At 38.1% G+C, this 26,003-nt stretch overlaps 1 protein-coding gene across 2 annotated transcripts in view; it reads left to right on the forward strand.

Moving 5' to 3' along the window:
- Positions 1-26,003, forward strand: part of NBEA (neurobeachin) — a 433,179-nt gene that overhangs the window by 92,163 nt on the left and 315,013 nt on the right. For both annotated transcript variants that reach the window (XM_056858518.1, XM_056858519.1), the window contains exons 24-29: positions 563-716; positions 4,202-4,382; positions 8,405-8,535; positions 9,272-9,379; positions 11,390-11,558; positions 15,314-15,409. In XM_056858518.1, coding sequence (XP_056714496.1) covers positions 563-716; positions 4,202-4,382; positions 8,405-8,535; positions 9,272-9,379; positions 11,390-11,558; positions 15,314-15,409 — 839 coding nt within the window. The remainder of the gene's footprint in view (positions 1-562; positions 717-4,201; positions 4,383-8,404; positions 8,536-9,271; positions 9,380-11,389; positions 11,559-15,313; positions 15,410-26,003) is intronic.

Consider the following 26,003-nt stretch of genomic DNA (forward strand, 5'->3'; position numbering starts at 1 on the left):
GTACATGTTCCTGTTCATGCTAGCAACATGCATTAATAGGAGGTAGTATAAACTACTGGCCACTGTTACGCAACAATGTGAAGGGTGAATTCCTATCCTAGTTAGAAAGGATTAAGAGCAAGCAGCAACAAGGCACCCCTGAATCCACTTCTCCTTCCAGCTGTTAAAGGGGACATCAGAGGGAGAGCAGAGGCCACCAGCATACCTCTGACATGCCTAGATCTTGCTCCACTGAGAATGGTATCCATGTAGAACATCTGTATTGTGACTTCTGTTTTTCAGGCTTCTGATAGCTTCTCAACCATGCGTCCACAAATGCACTTGCTAGATAACTAATGGCAATTATATCTTTTGATCTGGTGTGAACACAACAGATTAGTTGAGCTTCTCTTCTGGATTGGAAAAAGGAGGGGCATTTAGTGGGTTAGATTTGTTGTTATTAGTTCGGAAGGCTGCCTTAAATGTACAGTACTTTTTGATTTCATTCCTTTCTTTTTACAAATCTGAGTAGCTTTGGATCTTTGTGCTTTTCTAACCTATTTTTCTAAATTTATTTTTGCAGCCATTCAACAAAATCTGTGATGGACTTTGTCAATAGCAATGAAAATATTATTTTTGTACATAATACTATCCACCTAATTTCCCAAATGGTAGACAATATTATCATTGCTTGTGGAGGAATTCTACCTTTGTTATCGGCAGCAACATCCCCAACTGTAAGTACAATATTTCCATCTAGTGGGCAAGTTAAATACTGCATGTTAAGAACAGTGCGTCAGATACCTTGCTTTCATCAGCGTTTGTTCTTTACAAGAAAAAGCAGTTTTTCCTGAGGCATTTGAAATACTAACTTAGTGTCTCATAACTAATTTGTGTATGCCATACTGAATTCAAGTGGTGGTTTATTATTCATTTACTTGGCAGAACAGTTCTTTTAAAGTGAATGTAACTAGCATAATATTAAGGTCAAAATTATAATTTCTTGTTTCCTATGTTATAATAAGTTTCAGAACTAGAATTTTTTGGATATTCATTCTAAATTGTGTATTTATTTTTTTAAATGTAAAGGCAAGATATCCACGATCAGGATCTCTTATGTCTTTTTCAAAAGTTTAAACCAGTAGTGAGGGGCCCAGATTATGTTGGGGAAATGGCACGTGTGCAATTTTTAACCATTGTTGAATTTTCCTGTATATTTATTGTATATATATATATATATATATATATATATATATTATCTGATGTGAACAGCTCTGAGCCTGGCCTCTGCCGGGATGGAGGACAGGCTACATCCAAAGATAAATAAAAATGTATAAAAATGAATAAAATATCCCTGTCCATGTAATTTCACAAACTGTTATTTGGAAGTACCTATTGAGTTTCAAAAACAGTCTGCCAGACAGTAAGAAAATTAAGTCTGACCTATGAGCACGTAAAAGTAGCTTCATAGTTGTTTGGATCCAAGCTGTTTAAATTTGATTTAAAATGTAGAGATATTCTAGCCTGTACGTAACTGTTGTTCTAGTAATAAATGTTAGATAACCATCTGGGTCATCCAAATTACTGACAAAATGCACTTCACAGTACTGCAGCTGACCTGTGAACGCTATTGCTGTGGTAGATTTTTTTTTCTTTCTGCAGGATAATACTTCTAGGAAAATTATTCACGACCTCCTTACAAATTGTATTTACTCTTTTATATAAGTAATAATTTACTAGGAATATTTTTCAGAATGATACTTATATTGAATACAGTGTCAAATAGTGGTGGTGATTGTAATTTAAAGCTTGAAATTTAGATGGCATGTTTTCAAGTAATCACTTTTTAAAAGGGATATATTCCAGTTACAAGTTGTGTTTTTGGTTTAAAGGTATTTAGCTTCAATTTTGCATTGTATTTTCATTTGATTGTAACAATTCTTTTTCTTTTTGTTGTTATTTGTTGTCTGCTTTGTCTGTTGCATGTCCAGGGTTCCAAGGTTAGTATTACTGCTTCACATTTCAGTTTTTTTGCATTTAGAATCTGGTTTTGGTTTTTTAAATTTTGTGTGTTTTTCAGTTTTTCAGATTTTTCCTAGACTGGAGTAAATCATGTTTTATATACTTTATCAAACTGTCCCAAAATATATATCACATTTTAACATAACATTGGGATTAATCCATAAATACCACTCTCAAAAGAGATAGTACCTGTGTTACTTTTATTCGGATACATCATGACATAGGAGGACAGACTGCACTGTATCACCTTTGCACATTGCTCTGCATGTTTTCTGTGTTCACTGGTATTTCACAAGCATTTGCACATGTGGAAAAGCTGTTCTGTGTATAGAGTCTCCATATTGCACATGAAAGGGGATTTTTGGGCCAGGGTAATTGGCAGGGTAATGCTATCGCTTCTAAGAAAACACTCATGCAGAATTAAAACATTGATGCGAAATTAAACAATGCCGATGATAAATGTCAAGCAGAAAGTAAAGTAGCCCAGGTAACTTAATTATAGTTTACTTGAAATATTGGCATTTACACAGTAAAAGATCTATTGCTGTTTATGAAAGGCATGGTCAGTGCTGATATTGAGAGTTGAATCAATGGAGGGGAGGTAGTGGCTTTTATGAACATTTAAGGATGTAAAAATATTTGCTTGTTGGAATTAACACATCCTCTGTCACTAAGGCAAACAGACTAATGTTCTCTAATCCCAATCCAGTTCTAGTACATTAAACCTGTAGTATAGAACATGCAGCTGAATAATCTCCCTGGAAAACTGGTGCCCATCTACTACGTTCCCTATCTTTTCATGCGTTAACGTGAAATCACTGCATGACCTGAATGACTTGGCTAGTTTGGCCACAGGAATGCTTCTCCACTCACTACACCAATTCTGAACTGAACGGTGTTGATGATGTTATGTCTCTGTATCTGATTACTTATATGTGACATCATTGCATTTCCGGCATGCTGTCTGACTAGGATCAGTAGGAATAAAGAGAGCCTCCACCCAGGCATTGCAGTAGAAGGGAAAAATAAGATCAGCAAGCATACATTTTTCCTTGGAAACTTTTGAGAATGAGAATTTGGTGCCATTTCAACATGTGAAACTTGTCTGGTGAATTTAACTGGTCAAAAATACAAACTCTACAGAAAACTGAAACATCTACCATTTAAACACATTGGATCATAATTTCACCTCACTAAAATCAGTTTGGGGTGTTTCTATTTAATGGCATTAAAGTTATAAATATAGGAAATTTAAGGGTTCCAACTGAAGTTACATTTGTGATATGTTTGTTGCTCTACATATACTAATCTACGTTATGCCATTCTAGATGCATCATATTAGGTATATGGTGATAATAATACTATTTTTGTTGGAGTGTCTACTAGAACAGTTGATACTTTATGGTACAGGGCCCTTAGTATGTTTTGGTAGAAGAGTTGTATTAGGGTGTATTTTCCAGTCATGTTCCTCTGAGCGGAGTTTTAGAGTTTTCTGTGTGCAAAATTCCACGGAAAATTATAGTGCTCAGTGGTTCTGCTGCAGCTTCCACCTATACGTTTGTCATAGGATTGTTTTTGAAATGTAATTACATGAATTACTTAAGAATTATAGATCTAGTGACATCTTTTAGGTAGCTTTTTTTTTGTGGTATATGTTTTCATGGGCCAGCATGCTTTATCAGATAAAGGAATTGGCCTGGTCTAAATGCTAGACTGTGGTTTTGTTCTGAGGGCAATAGTCTGCTTTATTTCTTGTGATGATGTGGGAGTAAGATTAATTGTTCTTTGTGTAATATCCATATATGGAAAAGATGCTTTTTTGAGCATGCCTCAGACGTTGAATCCCATCACTATTCTATGCAAGCTGTGTAGCATCCTATTTCTAGCTCTACAGGAAGATACAGCTGCTTATTCTCCTGTCTTTCACACTAGTAAATAACATGCAGGCAAAAGAGGGAATCCTTCCTGTCTTGTGTCCAGTGCATCCATATTACCCTGCTCATTGGCTCATATAAGTAGCATTCATTTTCTTTATGGTAAAGGGATTTTACATCACCCTATACGGCATGCAGATATAAACTCATTTCTGTAGTGGTTGTTTTGAGTTTCATTATAAACAATTTGAAGTAAGAAAATCTACAAAAATATTTAATTGACATGATTGATTTAAAAGTCTAATGCAATTTATTTTCTCTTAAAGACTGAACTGGAGAATATTGAAGTAACTCAGGGTATGTCGGCAGAGACCGCTGTGACTTTCCTCAGCCGCCTGATGGCTATGGTTGATGTACTAGTATTTGCTAGCTCACTAAATTTTAGTGAAATTGAAGCTGAAAAAAACATGTCTTCTGGAGGCTTAATGCGACAGTGCCTAAGGCTTGGTAAGTTTTCACGGAACACCTCAGTGCATTAAATAATTACTTACAGATCAACAAAAATAAGATTCAGTGAAGAAATATGTGTAGAAGTTGACCTAGTTTGAGTAACTTTGAGTTGTTGTACTGGGGTCATTAATATGGGTGAAGTTTCTAGATTTGAGTTTAGAAGCGTCTTAGAGACCAATAATATTTCTGGGGTCTAAACTTTCAATAGTCAAAGCTCCCTTCATCAGATACAAGTCTACCTCCTGAAACTCTCTTTACAGCTAACCTCTGAAACGATATTCATGGGTGAAGTTGTTTCTCTAGAGGTACCATTGTATGTCTAAATGTTCTCATATTTGGTATTCAAGTTTCTAAATGAATAAAATTCTAAAGGAAGGCTTGTGAAAAGAATTAAACTGTCCATCTTTTAAATATTCGCTTTTTCTTAAGACTACATCTTGCAGCTCCCCACTCTTTGGGGGGGGGGGGCGGCATAGGAATTTCCTCCAGCAGCTTGACATCCCAAAAACATAGAACCAACAACAGTTGAATATGCTTGTATATTGGTCATATGGCATCATGGCAATTAACAGTCATTACATCACCTGCAGTGAGAATTATTCATAGTTTTACCATTTCAGTTACGTCAGTGTAATGATTTGAAGAAAACTGTATCTAGCTGAGATTATAAACAGGGATTATTAAATAGGGTAAAGGGAACAAGTCTTCTTTTGGTAGCTGAGCTGTTGGGACTTCTCCATGAATGTTTTATTCTGTTGCATGAGTTTCAGCATACATTGATAAAAATGTGTTATATACTATGAGATGTAAAGAAAGTGGGCTGAATCATCTTAAACGGGAATTTACTATAATTTTAATATTTGTGCTTGAGTAATATGACTGTGTATTAACATGCTCATTATTCTAATAAAATCCTAATGATCCAAGAAGAGTCTGATAAAAGCCTTATTTTCATATACCCCATCTTCTTTGATTCATTATATGCAAACTATAATTTGTATTTTAAATCAATGATGTCAACTAATTTACATTGTGTTGGAAGTAATGAGCAACAGCACAGCCCTCAGAGGAATCTACAAGTCAAAGGAATATTAATGGAAGGATATACAATTGATTAACTTTACAATAGAATTAAAGATGTTAAAATAGAGTTGTTATTGTTTTGAAGGATGATTCTTGGCTGTGAGGGAAGACACAGCCAAATCAAAGTGGCATTATATGAGAATCTACAGTTTCCAAATCTCACTTATGTGTACTTTTTAAGTAGTTTTTTTAAAGCAAGTATCGGCTATAATTTTTGATAATAATTTGTTCCTAAATATTGTGGTTCCAGTCATTCTATCATTCTCCTTGTGACCCTATTTCTTGCTCCTTGTCACATTTGACATCAGTATCAATATTAGAATTGCCTTCTGACAACATGTCATAAGGCAATTCTAATATTTCCTGCATTGTGCAGGGAGTTGGACTAAATAGTCCCTTCCTATTCTATGATTCTCTGTGTCCTCATCTACTTGCTTACTATGGAATCATGTAATTATAGAGTTGCTTTCTAGTACTTCCCTCTGCACAATGCAAGAAATGCAAGGCTAGAGTATCCCTGAGAGATGGCTGTCCCACTTCTGTTTGAAAAACCTCCAGCGAGGTCACAACCCCTCTAGGCAGCTGGTTTAATTTCTGAATTGCTCTTACATTACCTCAATCAAAATCTTTTCTCATGTAACAAGCTTATTCAATCTAGTCTTGCTGTCTGGAGCAGTTGTCTCTGCTGTCCTCTGACACAGCCCTTCAGATATTTCAGGCGTGCTATTGTGTTTTCCTTCAGTCTGCTTTTCCCTAAGCTTCATCCTTTCCTTATAAAGACGTCTTTCTGAATCCTAACTATCCTCTTTGTCTTCCTGTCCAGAATGGAACACAGTATCTGAAGAGAACACTGACTAGTAGAGAGTAGAGTGGAACTTTTGCATCTCCTAATTCGAACACTATGCTTATATTAATATAACTGTCATCAATTAGCCTTTTTTGCAGCCACATTACACTGCTGATTCATGTTCATATTGTGATTAACAGCGTTCCTGAGATCATTTCCCCATGTTCTATCACTGGACCATATGTCCCCCATCCCACACCTGTGCAATTGATTAGTTTTGTCCAACTGCAGAACATTTAATTATTCCCCCTATGGTGCCATTGGTATCATTTTTGATGCACTAGGGTTTTCTTGAAGGCTCTGTACATGTATCCTTTTTTTGTCTGGCTACGGGCCTTGCTATGGAAAAGAAGTGGCCTTGGTTGCTGTGGTGGATGATTTCCTCTTAACAGATTGATAGGGAAAATGCTTGATATTAATTTTGTTGGATCTTTCAGCTACCTTCAACATAGCTGACCGCTCATTTTTATTGTAGTGGTCGGTGTATGGTGAAAGGAAAGTGCTTAAATGGTTTACATTTTTTTGCTAGCAGCCTGTGTGATGTGGATTCTGAACCAGAGGTGTGGGATTTAAACTAAGGTGTTCTGCAAGGCTTAAGACATTTTAATATTTGCCTAAGAGCATTGAATGAGATTTCCTGAAGCTTTGGAGTAGGGTGGTTGAAGCCTAATGGTTTATCTCTTTAAGCCTACAGAGACAGCCATGTCTGCTCTAGGCCAGTATCCATTGGCCATGGTCAAGTGCTTGAGGGAAAACAAACTGAAACTGTATCCAGACAAGACAGAGGAGATGCTGGTTAGCAAGACTGATGGCGTAATGATACCTTGTTCCCCACCTTTGATGGGGTTGGCTTATCTTTGTCGAATTCAGTTAAGAGTTTGTTCTGTTGGACCTACTTCTTTTGTTTGAGCAGGTGAACGTGGTAGCTAAAAAAGCTTTTTTCACAACCTCTTCTTTGCACATGGAGGTTAGTTTCTTGCCTAGACTTGGCTGACCTAGCTATTCTGATCCATGCTAAAGTAACCTTAAGGCAGGACCATTGTAGTGCTCTGTAAATGAGGCTTCCCTTGAAGAAAACTAGGATACTGACCTAGGTGCATGATGTGGCAGTTTGATTACAGTCTGGAGTGAGTCAGTCAGCAAATATTTCACTTATTTTTTTAAATAAAAAATTGACCATCTATTTGTTTCTGAGTTGAACTAAAGATGCTGGTCTTAACTTTACAGCCCAGGACCCAACATATTCAAAGAACCATGTCTCCCAATTATGAACCCATGTTGTGGCTCTGATCTTCTTTCTGTCCCATCTTAAAAGCTTGTTGAAACTTCCTCTTTTTGACCTTTTAAGTCATGGTTCCCACACTGTAGAATGGCCTTCCTGAATATGCCAGGAAGGCAAAAACTCCTGACGGTTTTAAGAAACAGCATAAGGCAAAACTCTTTCAGAGGGCGTTTAGTCAGTACATTTGTTGGCAGTTTTCTGGCACTGGCTGGTGTCTTGTTTTTTGTTACATTTAATTGAAACTGTATGTTTTAAACTATCATGTTAGCCACTTTGAGTCCTTTGTAGTCCATTTTTTTCCTCCTAAAAATAAATGATTGCCAGGAGTCAAATTAAATTTTATATTATCCTGATCATACATCATAAATTTATTTCTTTAGAAAATTTAGAAAACTGAACCATCCAAAATCTTAAAAAAAAAAACAAATCAGCATGGTATTACTAGTTTTTAAGAACTCTTCCCTCCCATGTCATTTGTGCTGACCTCAAATAGGGTGTGTGAAGTCAGGAAAATGTCATAAAGAGAAAAAGAGTTAACTCCCTTCCACCCATGCTGAAGTACCAATCCAGATTAAACCCTTCCTTCTAATGCTGCTGCTCTGAGCCTCCCCCCGCCCCGCCCCCACTGCCATTTACCAAGAGAAGACATTCTGGATTCATGGATCTGGCAGTGTCTTGTCTTGTTAAGTCCCAAAGACTGATTGTTCTGTTTAATGGTCCCTTTGAAATGTTATTTATTGATCTGCTGATTAATTAACATGATTATTGTATTAGACACTCTGATGTGATATCTTTAAACTCTTACAGTTTGTTGTGTTGCTGTGAGAAACTGTTTGGAATGCCGGCAAAGGCAGAGGGACAGGGTCAACAAATCTTCACTAATCAGCAGTAAAACTCAGGAGACTCTTCAGGGTATAAGTTCAGCTACTACTGCTAAGGTAAGCTATTGTTCTGAATATATAACATTCTCTACAAAGTAAATTAATTAAAAAAACCTAAAACACATCATCCCATATTTTAAACTGAGAGCAATGATTTGTCACCTGGTGAAAGAAATACTTGGTTCAGTGCCCAGGGCATTTGTTTACAACTGGAAAAGCATCTCCTCCTGGTTATTCCTTTACAATGCCAATATTGGCTTCAAAATAAGTCTGCCTAATTTTTTCTCTGAAGTTTGTAATCAGTGAAACTTAGGCAGAGAAGGTGAACCACTTTGTTTATGGTGACCTTCATCAAATGAATTCTGTGTTTTTTGTTGGTTTGACATTTATTCCAGGCAATAGTTCTGGACATTAGTAGTAGCCCAGTTTTCCCTCAGAGATCTTATAACTGAACTATTTCAGTCTGTTCCATATGTAGTAGAAGTAGTCCCTTTAATTGTACTGGTAACTGTTGGTAAAAATGTACATTTTGCTTTGGAAAAAAACAGTGTAGTGGTCTCAGCACTGTTGTCCTGATCCAGCCCCCTGCCAAATCCAACATTGAAATTATTTCTATAAGTATACAGAGATTTGATCTCCATCTCATCTAGCTCCTATAGTTCCACATTTTATTTGTGAGACCTGTTTTCTGTATATTACATTAAAAGTATCTGAGACACAAAGTATTTGGTTAATTGTAGTATTGGGATATTTGAATCCAGAACTTCCTGATACTGTTTAACTCTGTGTTCAGACTCCATTGGACAACGTTCCTGGTAATTTATCCCCTATTAAAGATCCTGATAGACTGCTTCAGGATGTTGACATTAATCGTCTGCGAGCAGTTGTATTTCGTGATGTGGTGAGTACTGTTAGATATCTTGCATTTATAAGAAGTATCTATCATCACCTTCATCTCTCTGTTCTGTCCCCTCTCTAAAGAAGAGGTCCCGGAGTATTTGTTAAACTTTCAGCTGCTAGTTTGAGCATTTCTGAATTACTCTTGGATTAATAAAATTCTTAAACTTTCCAGCACCCTCTTTCCACACAGCACTAGGATGCTATTAGAAAAGAGCAAGAGTCCAGTAGCACCTTAAAGATACCTGAAGAAGTGAGCTGTGGCTCACGAAAGCTCATACCCTGCCAGAAAATATTTTTGTTAGTCTTTAAGGTGCTACTGGACTCTTGCTCTTTTTTACTACTGCAGACAGACTAACACGGCTACCCACTGTGAATTATATAGAACACTATATATTTCAAGTATTTCAGACAGCAGTATGATTGATACACAAAGCCCTTATGATTCAGCAGTGCTTGTTTGTAGCAAGCAAGTAAAGTATAATTTGTACATGCAGTTTGAAACGCACATGTACACATGGTCTGATTCCCATATTCACAAATGTATAAAAACATATGCACTTACTAAATAATTGCACACTGTATTTTTCCATGAAACCTCACTTTGCTGTACCTCTAACTCTTTCTTGTCTTGCATAATTCCAAGATTTTACCACATTCTCCTATGGGGACATACCTCCAGTGTCTTGATTCCATGATATTTGACATATTTTAAGTGTTAAATTACTCATACAGTAATAACCATTTAGATGAACTCTGCTGGATCAGATCAAAGGTCCATTTTGTTCAGCATCCTGTTTCCAGCAGTGATCTACAACACCTCTAGAGAAGCAAAAAGCAGGACTTGAAGACAACAGTCTTTACTTCTCTCTGCTGCAGTTAATGAGTAGAGGACTGATACTAAACTAGGAGTCTGCACTTAATAATCACAGTTATTAGCCACTTACAGGGGTTTCCTACTTTTTCATTTTCACTACTGCTTTAAATTTTTCTAGAACTCCTTATTTGGATTTCCAGAATTTCCTTGCTTGGATATTTTCAAATAATCTGGATATCTATAAATTCAATACTTACCCTAAAGGCACCATCAACACAAGATAAATTAATCAGATCCCAGGAAAATGCAATTTTTTTCTTATTGTTTGTATAGCTGCATCAATGTGCTGGCGTTTTGCAGAGTATAAGAAGAAATCCCCATCCCTTATGGAGATTATAGTTTAAAATTTGACATAGGGGAGGCAGCAAAGGAGGAGACTGTTGGAGGTGAAGATAAATAGGATGAATGTTCATTTCGCTTGTACATATTCTTGCTTTGTACAAAGGCTGAGAGTTAAGGAGTTGTACCAAAGGTTTTATTCAGTAGTTGCACTTTTGGCATGCAGGTGTTCTGTGGGGTAGTTTCAGATATTCAGGGGCAGTTACTCAAGAGATTTTTGGAATCCTGAGGGTGGAAGCTTGGAGGTGTAAAGGTCAAAGCCAGGGATGTATCAGAATAGAAGAGGAAGTAAAAGGAGGAAGGGCCATGAGGGAATGTAAAGGTAAAAGGGACTGTGAGGGGGAGGGAGTTGTTTAGGGTTCTGGTAATAATTTAGAAGAGGAAAAAGTATAAAAAGGGGCAGAAACTCTATTGATTAGGAGGTTTGTAACCACACCAAGTCGGGTTTTGAAATGACATATATACCATAATTATAGTAACAGTTTTATTTCCCAGAACTGCAGTGGGTTTCTCTGAGATCTGATTCACACACTGATGTGAGTGGGGAATCCTATATGTGATGGAGGTAAAAATGCCACAAACGCAGTATTGTATATATGAGTTAATGCGTGAGATGCCACCATGTACCATGCTAAACATACATAGGCTTATGTACTTGCATGCATAATTTTTATCTAGGTATCAACCCTTGGGCAACTGACAGAATAATTTTTGGGCTAAAAATATTTGTAAAATATGAAAAATGTTGAATACATTTGGCATTCATATTTTAATTGCATTTTGTTGTCTTTTCAATAGGATGATAGCAAACAGGCTCAGTTTTTAGCTTTGGCTGTGGTTTACTTCATTTCTGTTCTGATGGTCTCCAAGTATCGGGATATACTTGAACCTCAACGTGAAACTGCAAGGTCTGGAAGCCAGGCAGGTAGAAATATCAGGCAAGAAATAAATTCACCAACAAGTACAGGTACCTCTGTTTTCAAGTTTGTTGCATATTTTTGAGGCTATCGGTATATGACTCTAGGAGTAAAATTAAAGTCTGAACAACACATTTTAAGGTCAATGAGTTTATGGCTTCTCTGTTTCTCTCCATTGCTTTGAAAATATTTCTGCTTTCTCCAGCCAGAGACAGCTTCTCATTCCTAGGATGGATTGGTCTTTGTCTTGGACTATAGGAGACAGACTGTCAAAATTCTTATTCAATGAATACCAGGCTTGTAATCAGATGCTTCCATGCATCGAGGAGAAAGGATTTCCTTGTCATTTTTTGTTGCATTTTAATTCATTTTTTATTTCAATTCAGATCACTAGTTTTATAAACGGATGTGCCTTTCTTCAGTTCCTCTGCCAGTGTTGTGCTGTTGGCTGGCTATTTTGTACTGAAGGTAAATGTGAGGATTAGCATGGATACAATAGTGTTCATCCCTTTTTATCTGTGGCATGCCACTAGGAATGCCAAGCTCGTCGAGGACCGCAATCTAAGAAAGAAAGAAAAATAAGAAAAAGAAAAATAACCTTCACACCTGGGTGCTGCTCAAGACCCAAATAATCCCACTTAGTAAATTTATCATAGAGAAACATGGCCAATGTCACAATGTTTTAGTAATTGTATCAGATTGAAAACATAACCTGGGCCACATCTAGTGTTCCCAGCCTAGCACACTCATTAGAAGCTACTATAAGAGGCCAGGTTCTCATGCCAGCTGTCATATGCATGTCATAAAGATGCTATCTGAATCACATACTAACCAGTATTACCTTCATTTTGGCCCAGTCCTTTTCATTGTAAGAAAAACGTATGGTATACTTTGGATACAGAGGACTTATGAAGATTTGTTTTATCTTCACTGATTATTTTCCCCTGCAGATTCATTTACATATTCTTAAAATATTTATTTTTGTTAAGTATAGAAATCCTCTCACATTTCTGATAAAGGTGTACAATTAGAAGCCTAAAGGGCAATTGGCCTTTCATCTCTTAAATTGAAGACCGTTTTATCTAGGACTGCATTTGACTAATTTAGTTTTTATTTATTGGCAGCCCTAATTAAGATTTTAAATTGTGGCCTTTTAGGGTATTTTTATAAATGTTGTGAGCCTCCTTGAGTTCTGTAAGTTTGAAAGGCAGCTGACAAATGTTTTTAAATACCGTATTTTTCGCTCCATAAGACACACTTTTTTTCTCTTCAAAAGTGAGGGGAAATGTCTGTGCATCTTATGGAATGAATGTGCGTCTTATGGACCCTAGCCCGGTCCATCCAGGACTCCCAGAGCTGGGCGGAGGAACCCCCGCCCCTCCCGCCAGCCGGCTGGGCGTGCCGGACCGACGCGAGCCGGCGTTCCCCGCCCCGACAGACAGCTGGGAGGCGGGCAGGGCGCACAGCTGGGTGCATCGGGACGACGCGCTGGGAGGCGGGTGGGGCGCACAGAGCTGGGCGCATCGGGACGGCGTGAGCCAGTGTTCCCTGCTCTGACGGCCAGCTGGGAGGCGGGCGGGCTTGTGGGGGGGGCGTCTTATGGTCAGGAGCGTCTTATGGAGCGAAAAATATGGTAAATCTCTTGGGAACATTATGACCCACTCTACTTGTTAGGTGGTGTGAGTCCAGTCCCAAAACTAATGGGAAAAGTACATTGGAAGGACTTGGGTTGACACTGCTTTTATCTGCAGTTAATTGCAGAGGGACTGGATTAAAGGTAGTTCCGCCATGAGTCATTCTGGAAGGGTTGTAATTTTTTCTATCTTAGGGTGTTTCATGGTTGTGTAGATTCCTATCTGCGAAACCTCTTTCCCAGACAAAAGAAGGTCCTCAGTTTTTTTTCAGTAGCAGATTGACAAAAATCGTTGCACAGTAATGAAGTAGCTCCATGGTCTCATGCCCTTAGCATGATAGAGCTGTTAGTATGCCTACTATAGTCAGAATTGGGCCAAACCATCCTAGGGCTGACTCACAGCTTATGGAGGAGAAGAGGTCTCTCAGGTAAGAAATTATCTTTGTTCTTTAAATAAAACAGCTCTTTTAACTGTATATATTTCATTACAATTCTTAACACTGTGCATTTGTTATTTCAATTGGGCATAACTTCAGAGGAGAAACCTTCAGAGTGCACTGCAAGATGTTGACTGTCAGAAGGACCGACCCTAAAAGAAATAGCAGTTTTTGTGCAGAGAACTGCTTTTATATGTCTAAATGTGTTGTTTGAAGTTCCTTTAACAGGAACTACAAATGCTTAACTAGTTTCTCTGTGGCCTGAGATATTTCCGAAAAGCTGTTTACTGCTAGAACTATTTAAATTCTTTGGGCCTTCTTGTCTTATGTGTTTATAATACAGAGAAATAGACCCATTAAATCTAATATATAAAAGTTGGCTTTTATTTGCTTTTATGGTGTTTTTTTTCATATCCTTTAAATTTTTTTTACTCCTTATTTAATATTTTTAAATCACTGCAGTGAAATTGGCAAATTTTCCCAGAATAGGCACATAGGAAACAGTACATTAGAGGCTGGTGGCTGCAGAAATGGACAGCATGGTCACATATTTGTCTGATTAAACCAGTGCTCCAGGATCGTGTAAGGCTGTTGCGTAGAGCCTTTTCCCTGGCCAGGTTCAATGTAATGCCCTCTGCGGTCTTATATGGCAGATTTCAAAAAGTGGCTTATGATGATAAGCTTTGTACATGTGCATTAGGAAGCGTAGAATCAATTGGGCATATTCTTTTCTATTGCCCTTTTTATACGCACCTTCGGCTTAAATACATCGACCCCATTTTTATTAACTTAATGGGCTTGACTGATCAAGCTAAAGAACGACATGTACTGAAATGTACTGAAAGATGTGTTTCCCAACATCACTGTGGAGGTGGCCAAATTTCTTAATAACGTCCTAAAGATTCGCTGAAAAGAGAACTGGGGGAAATCTGATATATTTTACTATAATTCTATGGTTGTTTGATATCTGAGTGAAATGTATATTAATTGTTACCTTATGCCATTAAAGGTTTTTGAATTGAATTGAATTGTGTAAGACTGTCAGCTGATCAAAAAATTTTGATTTCTCTGCAAGATTAGTCTTATTGCCCTAATTTTTTTTTGGGTTCCACTGAATTTGGTTTTGCTGTGCTGTGTTTATGTATATACTTACCTATTCCAAGTGAGGTTGGTTTGAATTCAGTGGCCATATTTCTGCATGTTGTTATTAATTGTTTAGACCTATTTATTTTCAGGGGTATATCTTTGAACGGCCAATTTTTCACATTGCTTATAAAACTAGACTTCATGTTTTCCTTTGTTCCAATCACAACCATGTTTTTTTCCAGTTATTATAGCTTAGTTTACTGTGTTGTGTGAAATAAACATCGCTGTGTTAAATGTCTTAATACAAATATCCCTCCGATTATAAATCCTTATTTTATATTTAGTGTGTTTTCTCATTTATGTATTGTGTTGTAATACTAGAGTAAAAAAGTGTTGGTTTCATTTATCTCTCTTGGCCATCTTTTGTCTCTTGTATGTATACCTTTCTTTTCCTATAAGTATTGTTTCTAAGATGCATTATTTGCAGGTATGTTGTTGCCTATCTCTTGATTTCTCCCTGAGAAATACACTGTGAGTTCCATGTTTGCATGTTTCAGCGAGATAGGACTTCTTGTCATGGATCCACAGTGGACCAAGCCACAAACGATAAGTAGCTGGCTCACAATTGACTCCATGATTTTCTCCACAGTTGTGGTCATACCATCTATCCCTCACCCAAGTTTGAACCATGGATTCCTTGCCAAGTTAATCCCTGAGCAGAGCTTTGCCCACTCATTTTACAAAGGTAATATCAACATAACCTCCTAACTTGTTTGGGTGCACTTATTTCATGTCATGGTAATTCAAAATATAATTGTAATACAGCCATTTGTTAAAAGAAGAATACGTTTTTGCTTACACAACAATCAAATGTATCATGCAATGATTCCTTTTGCTGAAAATTCTGCCTAAATCAGAAATAGCTTGTTCACTGTTGGTTGCTGAGGTACTTGCAATAGTAACAAAAGTATGATGGTATACAGTACAGTTTTCATTTACATCCCTTTTTTAGATATAGTATTACATTTTTAAACAAACCTTTCAAAACCAGAACTAAATCATAAGGAACAATTCTAAAACCATATTCTCAAAGCAGTGGCTTTCCTTCTTTTCTAGGTATCAGATATATAAAAAAAAACATTTATTTTGAGTGGTAGGGTCTAGTTTGATGGTTTTATTTCTTCATGTATAGCAGCCAGAGATAAAATTCAGTGGCATTGGGGGTAGCAGTCATTCTGTCCCCCCCCCAACTTTGTATCCTAAAGCAGAAGATGCATGTCTTTCTTGCTGCTTTTCTATTCTGTAGTGATACAGAATAGTGGTACAGTAGTGATAGTTTATCTTCTGTTGACCCGTCTTAATCAAACAGCACAAGACTGAGAGCATTTAACTCCACAATTTTCCCATTCTTCTTTTTTCTTTGCTTGTATACAAACAGATGGTGGTGGAAAGTGCCATCAAGTCACAGCCAACTTAGGGCCACCCCATAGGGTTTTCAAGGCAAGAGACTGAGGTGGTTTGCCATTGCCTGTCTCTGAACACAAACACATGCACAGCTTTATAAACATATTTTAGTTGTATATTTTACAATTATCCTATCAATCAAACAACAAGCCTCTCTTAAGGCAGCTAGCAGCAATGTTTAAAATAAACCATTTCATACGGTGGGAAAGAAATGACCCAACAGCACAAGATAGGGAATGCTCCTACAAGGGCTTATCTTGACTTCAATTGTTTGGTGAAGAAGGGGCAAAGATCAAAGCTGACCTCAATAGTCAGAAATGGCTTCCTATACCGGAAGCACAGACTTATATAGGGAAATCAGGCAACGAGCCTCATTCAGCAGAAACAGAGAGAAGGGGAACTGGATAAGAATTGGAGCATGGCACTCTCTTTTAGACAGGAGGTTTCCCTATTTGTTCACAGAGGTATTCATGATGGGGATTCCAAAAACACAGAAGTAAAGGTGGCTGCCTAGTTTTCTGGGACTTCTGATTAACATTCATAAAAGCTTCTTCAACCAAATAAAGATCCTGTTCCAACTTAGAGTCACACTGGACATGCTTTAGGTTATAGTGTTTGCTAGGCATATGAAGATACAGCATGCTACTCAGAAGATTATGAAGGTTCTTTAAGTGGACCTGATTATATTAGTTTCAGTCACAGAAAGCCATAGTTTGAAACAACTGTGCTGGATACCCACAATTCATTGTTGGCTATGACATACAAAGCTCCAAATGATTAATGTACCTCAGGGATTTCTGTATTGACCATTCTTCAAAATCTAAATGAGAGACCTTGATTGGGGCAGTTGAAGATACTGTGATTTCCTATGTCTGAGGCATTAAAGTAATTAGTGACACTCACTTTCATTCTCCTTCCCATATATAAGGACATCCAAAATCTTACCACATCAGCCTTTCATCACCATTTTCAAGAGCCCTCTCCTGTTTGTATCTACTGTTAAAACACTGGTTTGTGCTCAGCTAGAGTACTTAATTAACTCTTGCTTGCCTTTGGTCCGCCATTCCTCCTCTCCAGTAAGTTTCAAATGCCCAAACTATGCACATTTTTATCTCCTGACACTATGATCCTTAGGTGTGTATCCTGGCTACCTGTCATCTTGAGTGTGAACTTTAAAAATCAAGGCCTTGGACTTTAAATTCTCTTCCACTCTATATCTTCCCTTATTTCCTCTTACATTTTTATCCAAGGCCGTGCACTCCCTATAGCTTCTTTCATTGTTTCAGATTTCGTGTTGTCTGTCTTGATGTTCTTTGTGCCTGGAACTGTCATTTTTTCTGTATTCATGCCATTTCCCTTTTCTCACAGTGTCTTTTTGAAATCTGTTTATTAAAGGTATCGTTTTGTTGACCCATTCTGTTTTTTATTTACAGTCATAACCTTTTCTATTGCTATTGGACTCTCCAGTTCATCTTTGCTACTTATTCATTAACATATTGTTGAAGGCTTTCACGGTCAGAGTTCATCGGTTCTTGTAGGTTATCCGGGCTGTGTGACCGTGGTCTTGGTATTTTCTTTCCTGACGCTTCGCCATCAGCTGTGGCAGGCATCTTCAGAGGAGTAACACTGAAGGACAGTGTCTCTCCATGTCAGGTGTGTAGGAGGAGTATGAGCTGAATCAAAGTATCAAAGGTATCAAAGTATCAAAGGTAATGGGCTAATCATTGTCTTATAAGTATCAAGAAAATGTGCTAATGAGGGTGTGGTATGTTAATATGGAATCATTGTATCCTGAAGTGATCTGTTAATGTGTGAAATCCAAACCCACCCCTTTCTGACTATATATTACTCCTCCTACACACTTGACAGGAGCCCCGTGGCGTAGAGTGTTAAGCTGCAGTACTGCAGTCAAAAGCTCTGCTCACTACCTGAGTTCGATCCCAACGGAAGTTGGTTTCAGGTAGCCGGCTCAAGGTTGACTCAGCCTTCCATCCTTCCGAGGTCGGTGAAATGAGGACCCAGCTTGCTGGGGGTAAAGGGAAGATGATTGGGGAAGGCACTGGCAAACCACCCCGCAAACAAAGTCTGCCTAGAAAACGTCGGGATGTGACGTCACCCCATGGGTCAGGTGCTTGCACAGGGGACCTTTACCTTTACCTTACACACTTGACACTGAGAGACACTGTCCTTCAGTGTTACTCCTCTGAAGATGCCTGCCGCAGCTGCAGGCGAAACGTCAGGAAAGAAAATACCAAGACCATGGTCACACAGCCCGGATAACCTACAAAAACCAATATTCATTAACAGTTGCAGCCTTTTCTCTCTTCCTTTTCTTTTCCAACTATATTTCAGGAATTGCATTAATTACCTTTGTGCTTTACTGAACTGGCATACATTAATTCTGCAGAATGTTATACTTTATTTCTCATCTTGAATGCAACTCAAAGCAAAGTGGTTAATTTGCAGTGTGATGTACTCTTGCACTAGAATTTAGAGACCGGGGTTCAGATCCCCCCTCAGCCATGAAGTTTATTTATTTATTTACTGTCTTTGTAGTCTTCCTGTCTCACTGAGACTTGAAGCAGATTACACAGTGTAAATTACAGACACATCTAATAAGCACTGCTCTAGGGCTAGAATTTGCAATCCTAAGGGCAGGTGTGGCACTGTAGCTGAAATAAGGTGAGAGGAAGGATACAATAACATGAGATATGGATTGAAAAGGCCACAGCTTTATTGATTACAGCAGATGGCACATTGACGCAGCATAGGGCATGGATCCAGGTGTTGGGCGACCACTCTGTTGGCCGATGAAATGTATCCCTAACCTGAGTGTTGGGGGAAACCCGGACTGGTGAGCCAGTGGTTCCACATGGACACAGACCTCTAAGTGGTATCCTCGCCACCTAGGAGTGCAACAGCCCCTGAGCTGGGCATCTGCAGTAGGACTCGACCCCCAAGACCACTTATGGGGGTCCCCAAAATGGGGAGGCAGGCAGAAAGGTACAGCCGCCCTATGATCTGTCCCAAAGCAAAAAAACGCCAAAAGCTGGGACAAAAGGGGCATAGCATAAAACTCTGAACACAAGGAGGGAGGGAGGGTCCACCATGCTTGCACAACAAGGCCGAGGGCTGAGCAGAGGGCGCCTAAATCAGGAGGGGATGGGCACAATACCAACACGTTTGCCTCATACCCCCAGCCCCTGGGAGGCCACCTCCACAGAGCCGCAATAGGCTGCTGTTGGGGGGGGGCATCCTAGCCCTAGCCAGCACTCAGGCAGGGCGGAAGCAGCCGGGCAAAACCCTCTCTTGGCAGCTGCTGCTCTGTTACCAGGTTGGCATTGTGCTCTGCGGCTGCAAGGCAGCCACCAGTAAGTTTGCGGCCACAGTTACAGAAATCTGAATAAGCATAGCATATTAGCCATGATGCAAGATACAATGCAGAAAAAAGGTTTTGCATCAGTAGAAAACAATGCAGCAACAGCAAGGTAATAGTGGAGCAAACAGGTAAAAACCCCAGTATACACTGGTGTAGTCCACATTCCTTTCCTTTTATAAAGCACCTTTTATAAACCTAATATAGCCTTGTTACCATAACATGGAAGAGGGGAGAGCTTTATATGTCATCCTGAACTCCCTTGAGGAAGGGCAGTTTAAAAGAATATGAGATATATAAAGCTATATAGAGCAATAGTATACATTTACAAGATTTATGGAACTGTATATTTCTTGGAAGAAAATGTTTGGTAATATAAATAACAAAGAAAGGATATGAAGCAGTAGTCCATTAAAATATAACTGGTAACTTTTGAAAAGTCTATTGAAAAGCTAATGGCATTTTTAAACAAAATAAAAACAACATTGCAGAAATCATTTCAGTTCAGCTGTTTCCTTCAGTCCTACTAATAAATCAGGGTTGTGGAGTTTTAAAAAAATCAGCTACAGGAATATTATGATTAATCAGTACCACCTCTCCAATTTATTGTTTAAAAACATGCATTTTATTATTTATCATGTCCGCCCTTTAACGAACACAGGAATTTGAAGGTGCTGATTGTCAACCATTTGTTGCCACATAGCACCTAATTAAATAAGCAGTTGGAGTTTTGTCCCAAGTTCATAAGCATCCACTCCAGAGTGCTTTGGTACATTCTCTGACCACAAGGTCGACAACTAAATAATGGGTCAGCGCCAAAAGCCTCCTTTTATTGATAAAGGGAATCTTCAGTTCAATAAAGGACATTTTCTGTCGATGGAAGATTCTTCTATAAGCTGCAAAGCACCTTAGGCTCTAACACTTAGTTAGTTTTTGGCCTTTATCAGTTGCACTACTTCATAATGAGTTTCTTCTATCCAGGTTGTGTGTGTTAAGTGCTGTCAAGTCACTTCCGACTTATGGCAACCCTATGAATTAATGGCCTCCAAAACATCCTATCATAATTAACAGCCTTGGAAACTGAAGGCCATGGCGTCCTTGATTAAGTCAATCCATCTCATGTTGGGTCTTCCTCTTTTCCTGTTGCCTTCAGCTTTTCCTAGCATTATTATCTTTAGCAGTGACTCTTCTATTATCATAATGTGACCAAAGTATGATACCTTAAGTTTGTACTATGCCAATAAAGGCATTTGAAATTTGAATTTGAAAATTTGAAGTTTGGCCATTTTTGCTTCTTGGGAGAGGTCAGGGTTGATTTGATCTAGAGCCCACTTATTTGTCTTTTTGGTGGCCCACAATATCTTTAAAACTCTCCTCCAACACTACATTTCAAAGGAAACTACTTCCTTCCTGTCAGCTTTCTTCATTGTCCAACTTGCACACCCATACATAGTAAAGGGGAATACTGTGATGTCAGTTATCTTGATCTTGGTTACCAGTGTCAATTCCCTTCTGATTTCTTTGTTGCAGTCTCACTTTTGGTTGATGCTGCAGTCTCACTTTTGGTTGGAGCAAAGGAATAGAAAATCTTTAATAATTTCCATTTCTTTATCATCAGCCTTAAAGTTGTGTAATTCCCCAGTAGCCATTACTTTTGTCGTCTTGATGCTCAACTGTCATCCTGCTTTGGAGCTTTCTGATTTAACTTTCATCAGTAGTCAGTTCTTCTCTGTTTTTGGCCAGTTATGTGGTGTATTCTGCATATCTCAAATTGTTATTTCCACCAATTTTCACTTCACCTTCATTTAAATCTAATTCAGCTTTCCTTATGATATTATCTGCATACAGATTGAAGAGATAGGGAGGTAAAATACATCCTTCTCTGACACTTTTGTCAATTGGAAACCTTTCTGTTTCTCCATATTCTGTCCTAACACTAGCCTTTTGTCCAGAGTATAGATTGTGCATCAAACGAGTCAGATGCTGTGGTACACCCATTTCTTTTAAAACCAACCATAACTTTTCATGATCCACACAGTCAAAAGCTTTGCTGTAATCTATGAAACACAGGCTGATTTTCTTCTGAAATTCTCTAGTATATTCCAATAACCAACATAAATTTGCAATGTGATCTCTAGTGCCTCTTCCTTTTCTGAATCCAGTTTGAACATCTGGCATTTCTCACTCCACATACAGTAACAGTCTTTGCTTGTAAGATTTTGAGCATCACTTTATTCACCTGAGAAATTAATGCAGTGGTTCGATATTTGCTGCAGTCTTTGAGGTCTCCTTTTTTAGGTTATATAAAGTGAAATAGCTTATGTGATTAAAACTTTCAGATACAATTTCCCCTCATGACTGCAATCCTAATAATTATTACTAGGAAGTTCAAGTAAGCACAATTAGGATTTGGCTGCTCATGTGCTAATGATGGTCCTATTAGGATGGTATGACCTTAACCGCAGAACTGTGAGTCAGGCTTAATAGCCTGTTTTAGTTTTACAGCTAATTGTAAAACTCTCTTAAATGTTTGCCATTGTCATTCCTCTCTTGTTGTGTTGTCATTGTTAATGTTTTTGCTCAATTTAAAGTTCATTTCATGATTAACTTGATTTTATTTTATTCCAGTTTAAGTGACCTCAGCCTTATAATCTGAAGTTTCTATCTTTTGAGCAATGCCTCTGAAACTTGTGATCTTGAACAAGCATAAGATCTTTTGCAAGATCTTGTTGTGATGTAGCTTTCTTTAAATGTATTTTGATTGGCAAATATTTAACAGCTTGAAATTACTAAGCACTTGATTTTGTATTGTGTTGCTTTTCCAGAGTGTTATTTTTAACAAGATACAGAATAAGCAGTAGAAAGCCCTCAAACAGTGCTGTGTAAAATTAATTTCCAGTTTGGGATTAAATGTGCCTCTCAGATAAATCTTCCAAGTGATACGTTTTATTTCTACAGTTTTGAAGCTATTCAGGTAACTTATTAAGCTAAAGAGAGAATATTCTTAATAAATCACAGCAAAATAAGGAATGCTAAGGAAGGGAATGTGACGGATGAGGTCACCTCGGACACCATGTCATTTACTTAACTAAGCTCATTATGTTGCCTTGTTTTGTTAAATGAACTCTTCATTTACAATGAAGCACAATAGAAAAGAGACATCTGGCATCCAACTGCTTACTTTCTGGTTTAAACTCACTAGGATAGCAGTACTCCTTCCTTTTCTAATGACCTGCCTTCTTGTTACAAGAAGCTGATGTGGAGTGCTGAAAATGTACAAGTCTGCTGTCAAAATTATATCATAGACAGATGTGATCAGTTATCAGTTTTGCCGCTGTCCACCTTTAGCTTTACTTCTAGTTAAATAGATATTAAAAAGCCAGTTTTTAAGTGTGATAAAACATATTGTCTTGGATCTACTAGAACAAATGGATTTCTGTCTGCAGAACACCACTTCCTCATCCCCCACACTGCAGCCCAGAATACCCCCTGATATCCTTCTCCAGGGGGACAGGGGACCCCTAGTGATGTGAAGGCTTGCCGTGAAAATGGTAAAAATTCCCTTCTTTTTTGTACCATAAGTCCTCCATTAGATCTAAGTCATGGAATAAGCAAAATTCATACAAAATATTGTTGAAGGCTTTCACGGTCAGAGTTCATTGGTTCTTGTAGGTTATCCAGGTTGTGTAACCGTGGTCTTGGTATTTTCTTTCCTTTGTTTTGAGGACAAAAGGGGGGATATCCCAGTAACTTGTATTTTTATTTAACATTTTAACCTATTGTCGAAGGCTTTCACGGTCAGAGTTCATTGGTTCTTGTAGGTTATCCGGGTTGTGTAACCGGATACCAAGACCACGGTTACACAACCCGGATAACCTACAAGAACCAATGAACTCTGACCGTGAAAGCCTTCGACAATAGGCTAAAATGTTTTTTTTAAAAAAATACAAGTTACTGGGATATCCCCCCTTTTGTCCTCAAAACAAAGGAAAGAAAATACCAAGACCACGGTTACACAACCCGGATAACCTACAAGAACCAAAAATTCATACAGTTTAGTGAGGCAGATTCCTGATTCTTGAACAAATTATAGATTGCACCTGACAGGGAAAAAAAGATGTCCTGGCAACGTGAGGAGCAGAAGAAGAATGCTAACATGCTGCATGTTCATCTGTTTCATCATTCAGTTTCACAGGTCTTTCATGTACACTCCCACTCTCTGAGGCAGTATACACTTTGATATCAGTACAGGGAATTAATCATTCAGGGAGGAGGAGGAGCAACTTCTCTGTTCCTTATAAATCAAGCTGTAATATATATGTGTGTGTGTGTATATATACTTACATACATACATACACACACACACACACACACACATATATATTGAAGTTTTTCTTGTATATATTTTTAAGCCATTCTAATGTTCACAATTGTACAGTGGTAAGCTCCATTCATATTAGTTCATTCTGTTTGTAAATGTAGGCAGAAGTGCAGTGATAATGAAGCCATTCTGATGTTACATACACTGGAATCAGTGCAGAAATTTCATTTTTGCACTTTCATTTGTGAAATAGTACTTTATTGATTTTTTTCTAATTTTATAGAGTATTATTTATTTCTGCCATCTGGGATGACTATGCATGGAATGTTTTTGGAAGAGACAGCAAATAAGAGAGTGCGTACTCTTTTTGAAAGAAGCAGCAAATATTTAGAGTAGAAGATATCTGGATAATTATTTCCTTTTAGAAAATTGTGGTATAATTGTAAAATTGTTATGATCATAACATCAAGCATAATTACAAGAGCACGAAAGAAACGATATGCACGTGATCCAAAGAGCTATTAGGCGCTTGGGCATATCTAGTGGAATATTTTGGCTTTTTATCCTTGAAAGCAAACTGTGTCATATAACACATTACTTTGAAAAGTTCCTCAGCTTAAAAAAATTGTTTGTTATGTAGGGCTGGGGCTATTGCTTAAAAAGCACAATCAAAAAGTTGCCTTTGGGGAATGGAACTAGTTCTGAATCCAGAGAACTACACATCTCTCAAGACTGAATATCATAAAATGATGCCATATTCTTTTTATCTGCTTAGAATAGGAGGACCCAAACTTTTTGAGCCTGTGGGCATCTTTGGATTTCTACCACAGGTTCATGGACCACAAAATGTGGTTCATGAGAGGTGGAGCCAGCTACAAAATGTTTGAGAGTGGGGTCATTCATAACTCTAATAGTAACTCTTCAACATGTCAGGCAGAGGTTCTGCTCAACAGGATGAATGAACATATTGTTTAAAAATATTTTCTTGCATACATGTAACTTCCCTTCAGGTACAGTTGAGATTCTTGTGCTGTGATGGCAACTTTAAAAAAAATCTGCATAGCCAAACAGATCTCCCATAACCAATCAAAAGTCTTGATGGGCAAAAGCTCCACTTTCTGAAAACACTTGACAAGTGCCAAAAAGGGTGTCAGCAGACACCATGGTTCCCACGGGTACCATATTGGCTTAGAACGCTAGCAGTCTGGATGTATATCTTGTGTAGTGTTACAATAGAATAGAAGGCGTGTGTGTGTGAAGTGCTGTCAAGTCACTTATGACTTATGGCAAGCAACTTTATGAATGAATGTCCTCCAAAATGTCATGTCATTAACATCCTTGCTCAGGTCTTGCAAACTGAGGTCCGTGGCTTCCTTTATAGAGTCAATCCACCTCATGTTGGGGCTTCCTCTTTTCCTGCTGCCTTCCACTTTTCCTAGTGTTATTGTCTTCTCTGGTGAGCATGGTCTTCTCATAATGTGACCAAAGTACAATAGCCTCGATTTAGTCATTCTAGCATCTAGAACACACTTATTCATCTTTTTTGGTTGTCCATGGTATCCATAAAACTCTCTTCCAACATGACATTTCAAAGGAATCTACTCCTGTCAGCTTTCTTCACTGTGCAACTTCCACACCCATACATAGTAAAGGGTAATAATGTGGTGTGAATTAAATTGATCTTGGTCGCCAGCAACACATTCTTACGCTAAATAATCTTCATGGCTGCTCTTACCATTGTCAATCTCCTTTTGACTTCTTGGTTGCAATCTCCCAAGGAAGAGAAAATCTTTTAACAATTTCCGTTTCTTTATCATCAGCCTTAAAATTGTGTAATTCTCCAGGAGTCATTACTTTTGTCTTCCTGATATTCAGCTGTAATCCTCCTTTGGAGCTTTCTGTTTTAACTTTCATCAGTAGTATTTTCTTCCCTATTTTCTGCTAGTTATGGGATGCCATCTGCGTATCTCAAAATCTTAGTTTTCCATCTGTTCACTCCACCTTCATCTGAATCTAATCCAGCTTTCCTTATGATATTCTCTGCATATAGATAGAAGAAATAGGAGATAAAATGCATTCTTGTCTGACACCTTTGCCAGCTGGAAACTATTCTGTTTCTCCATATTCTGTCCTTACACTAGCCTGTTGTCCAGAGTATAGTTTGCACATCAAACCAAT

The sequence above is a fragment of the Euleptes europaea genome, chromosome 12 (assembly GCF_029931775.1).
Source record: "Euleptes europaea isolate rEulEur1 chromosome 12, rEulEur1.hap1, whole genome shotgun sequence".
Lineage (NCBI taxonomy): Eukaryota > Metazoa > Chordata > Lepidosauria > Squamata > Sphaerodactylidae > Euleptes > Euleptes europaea.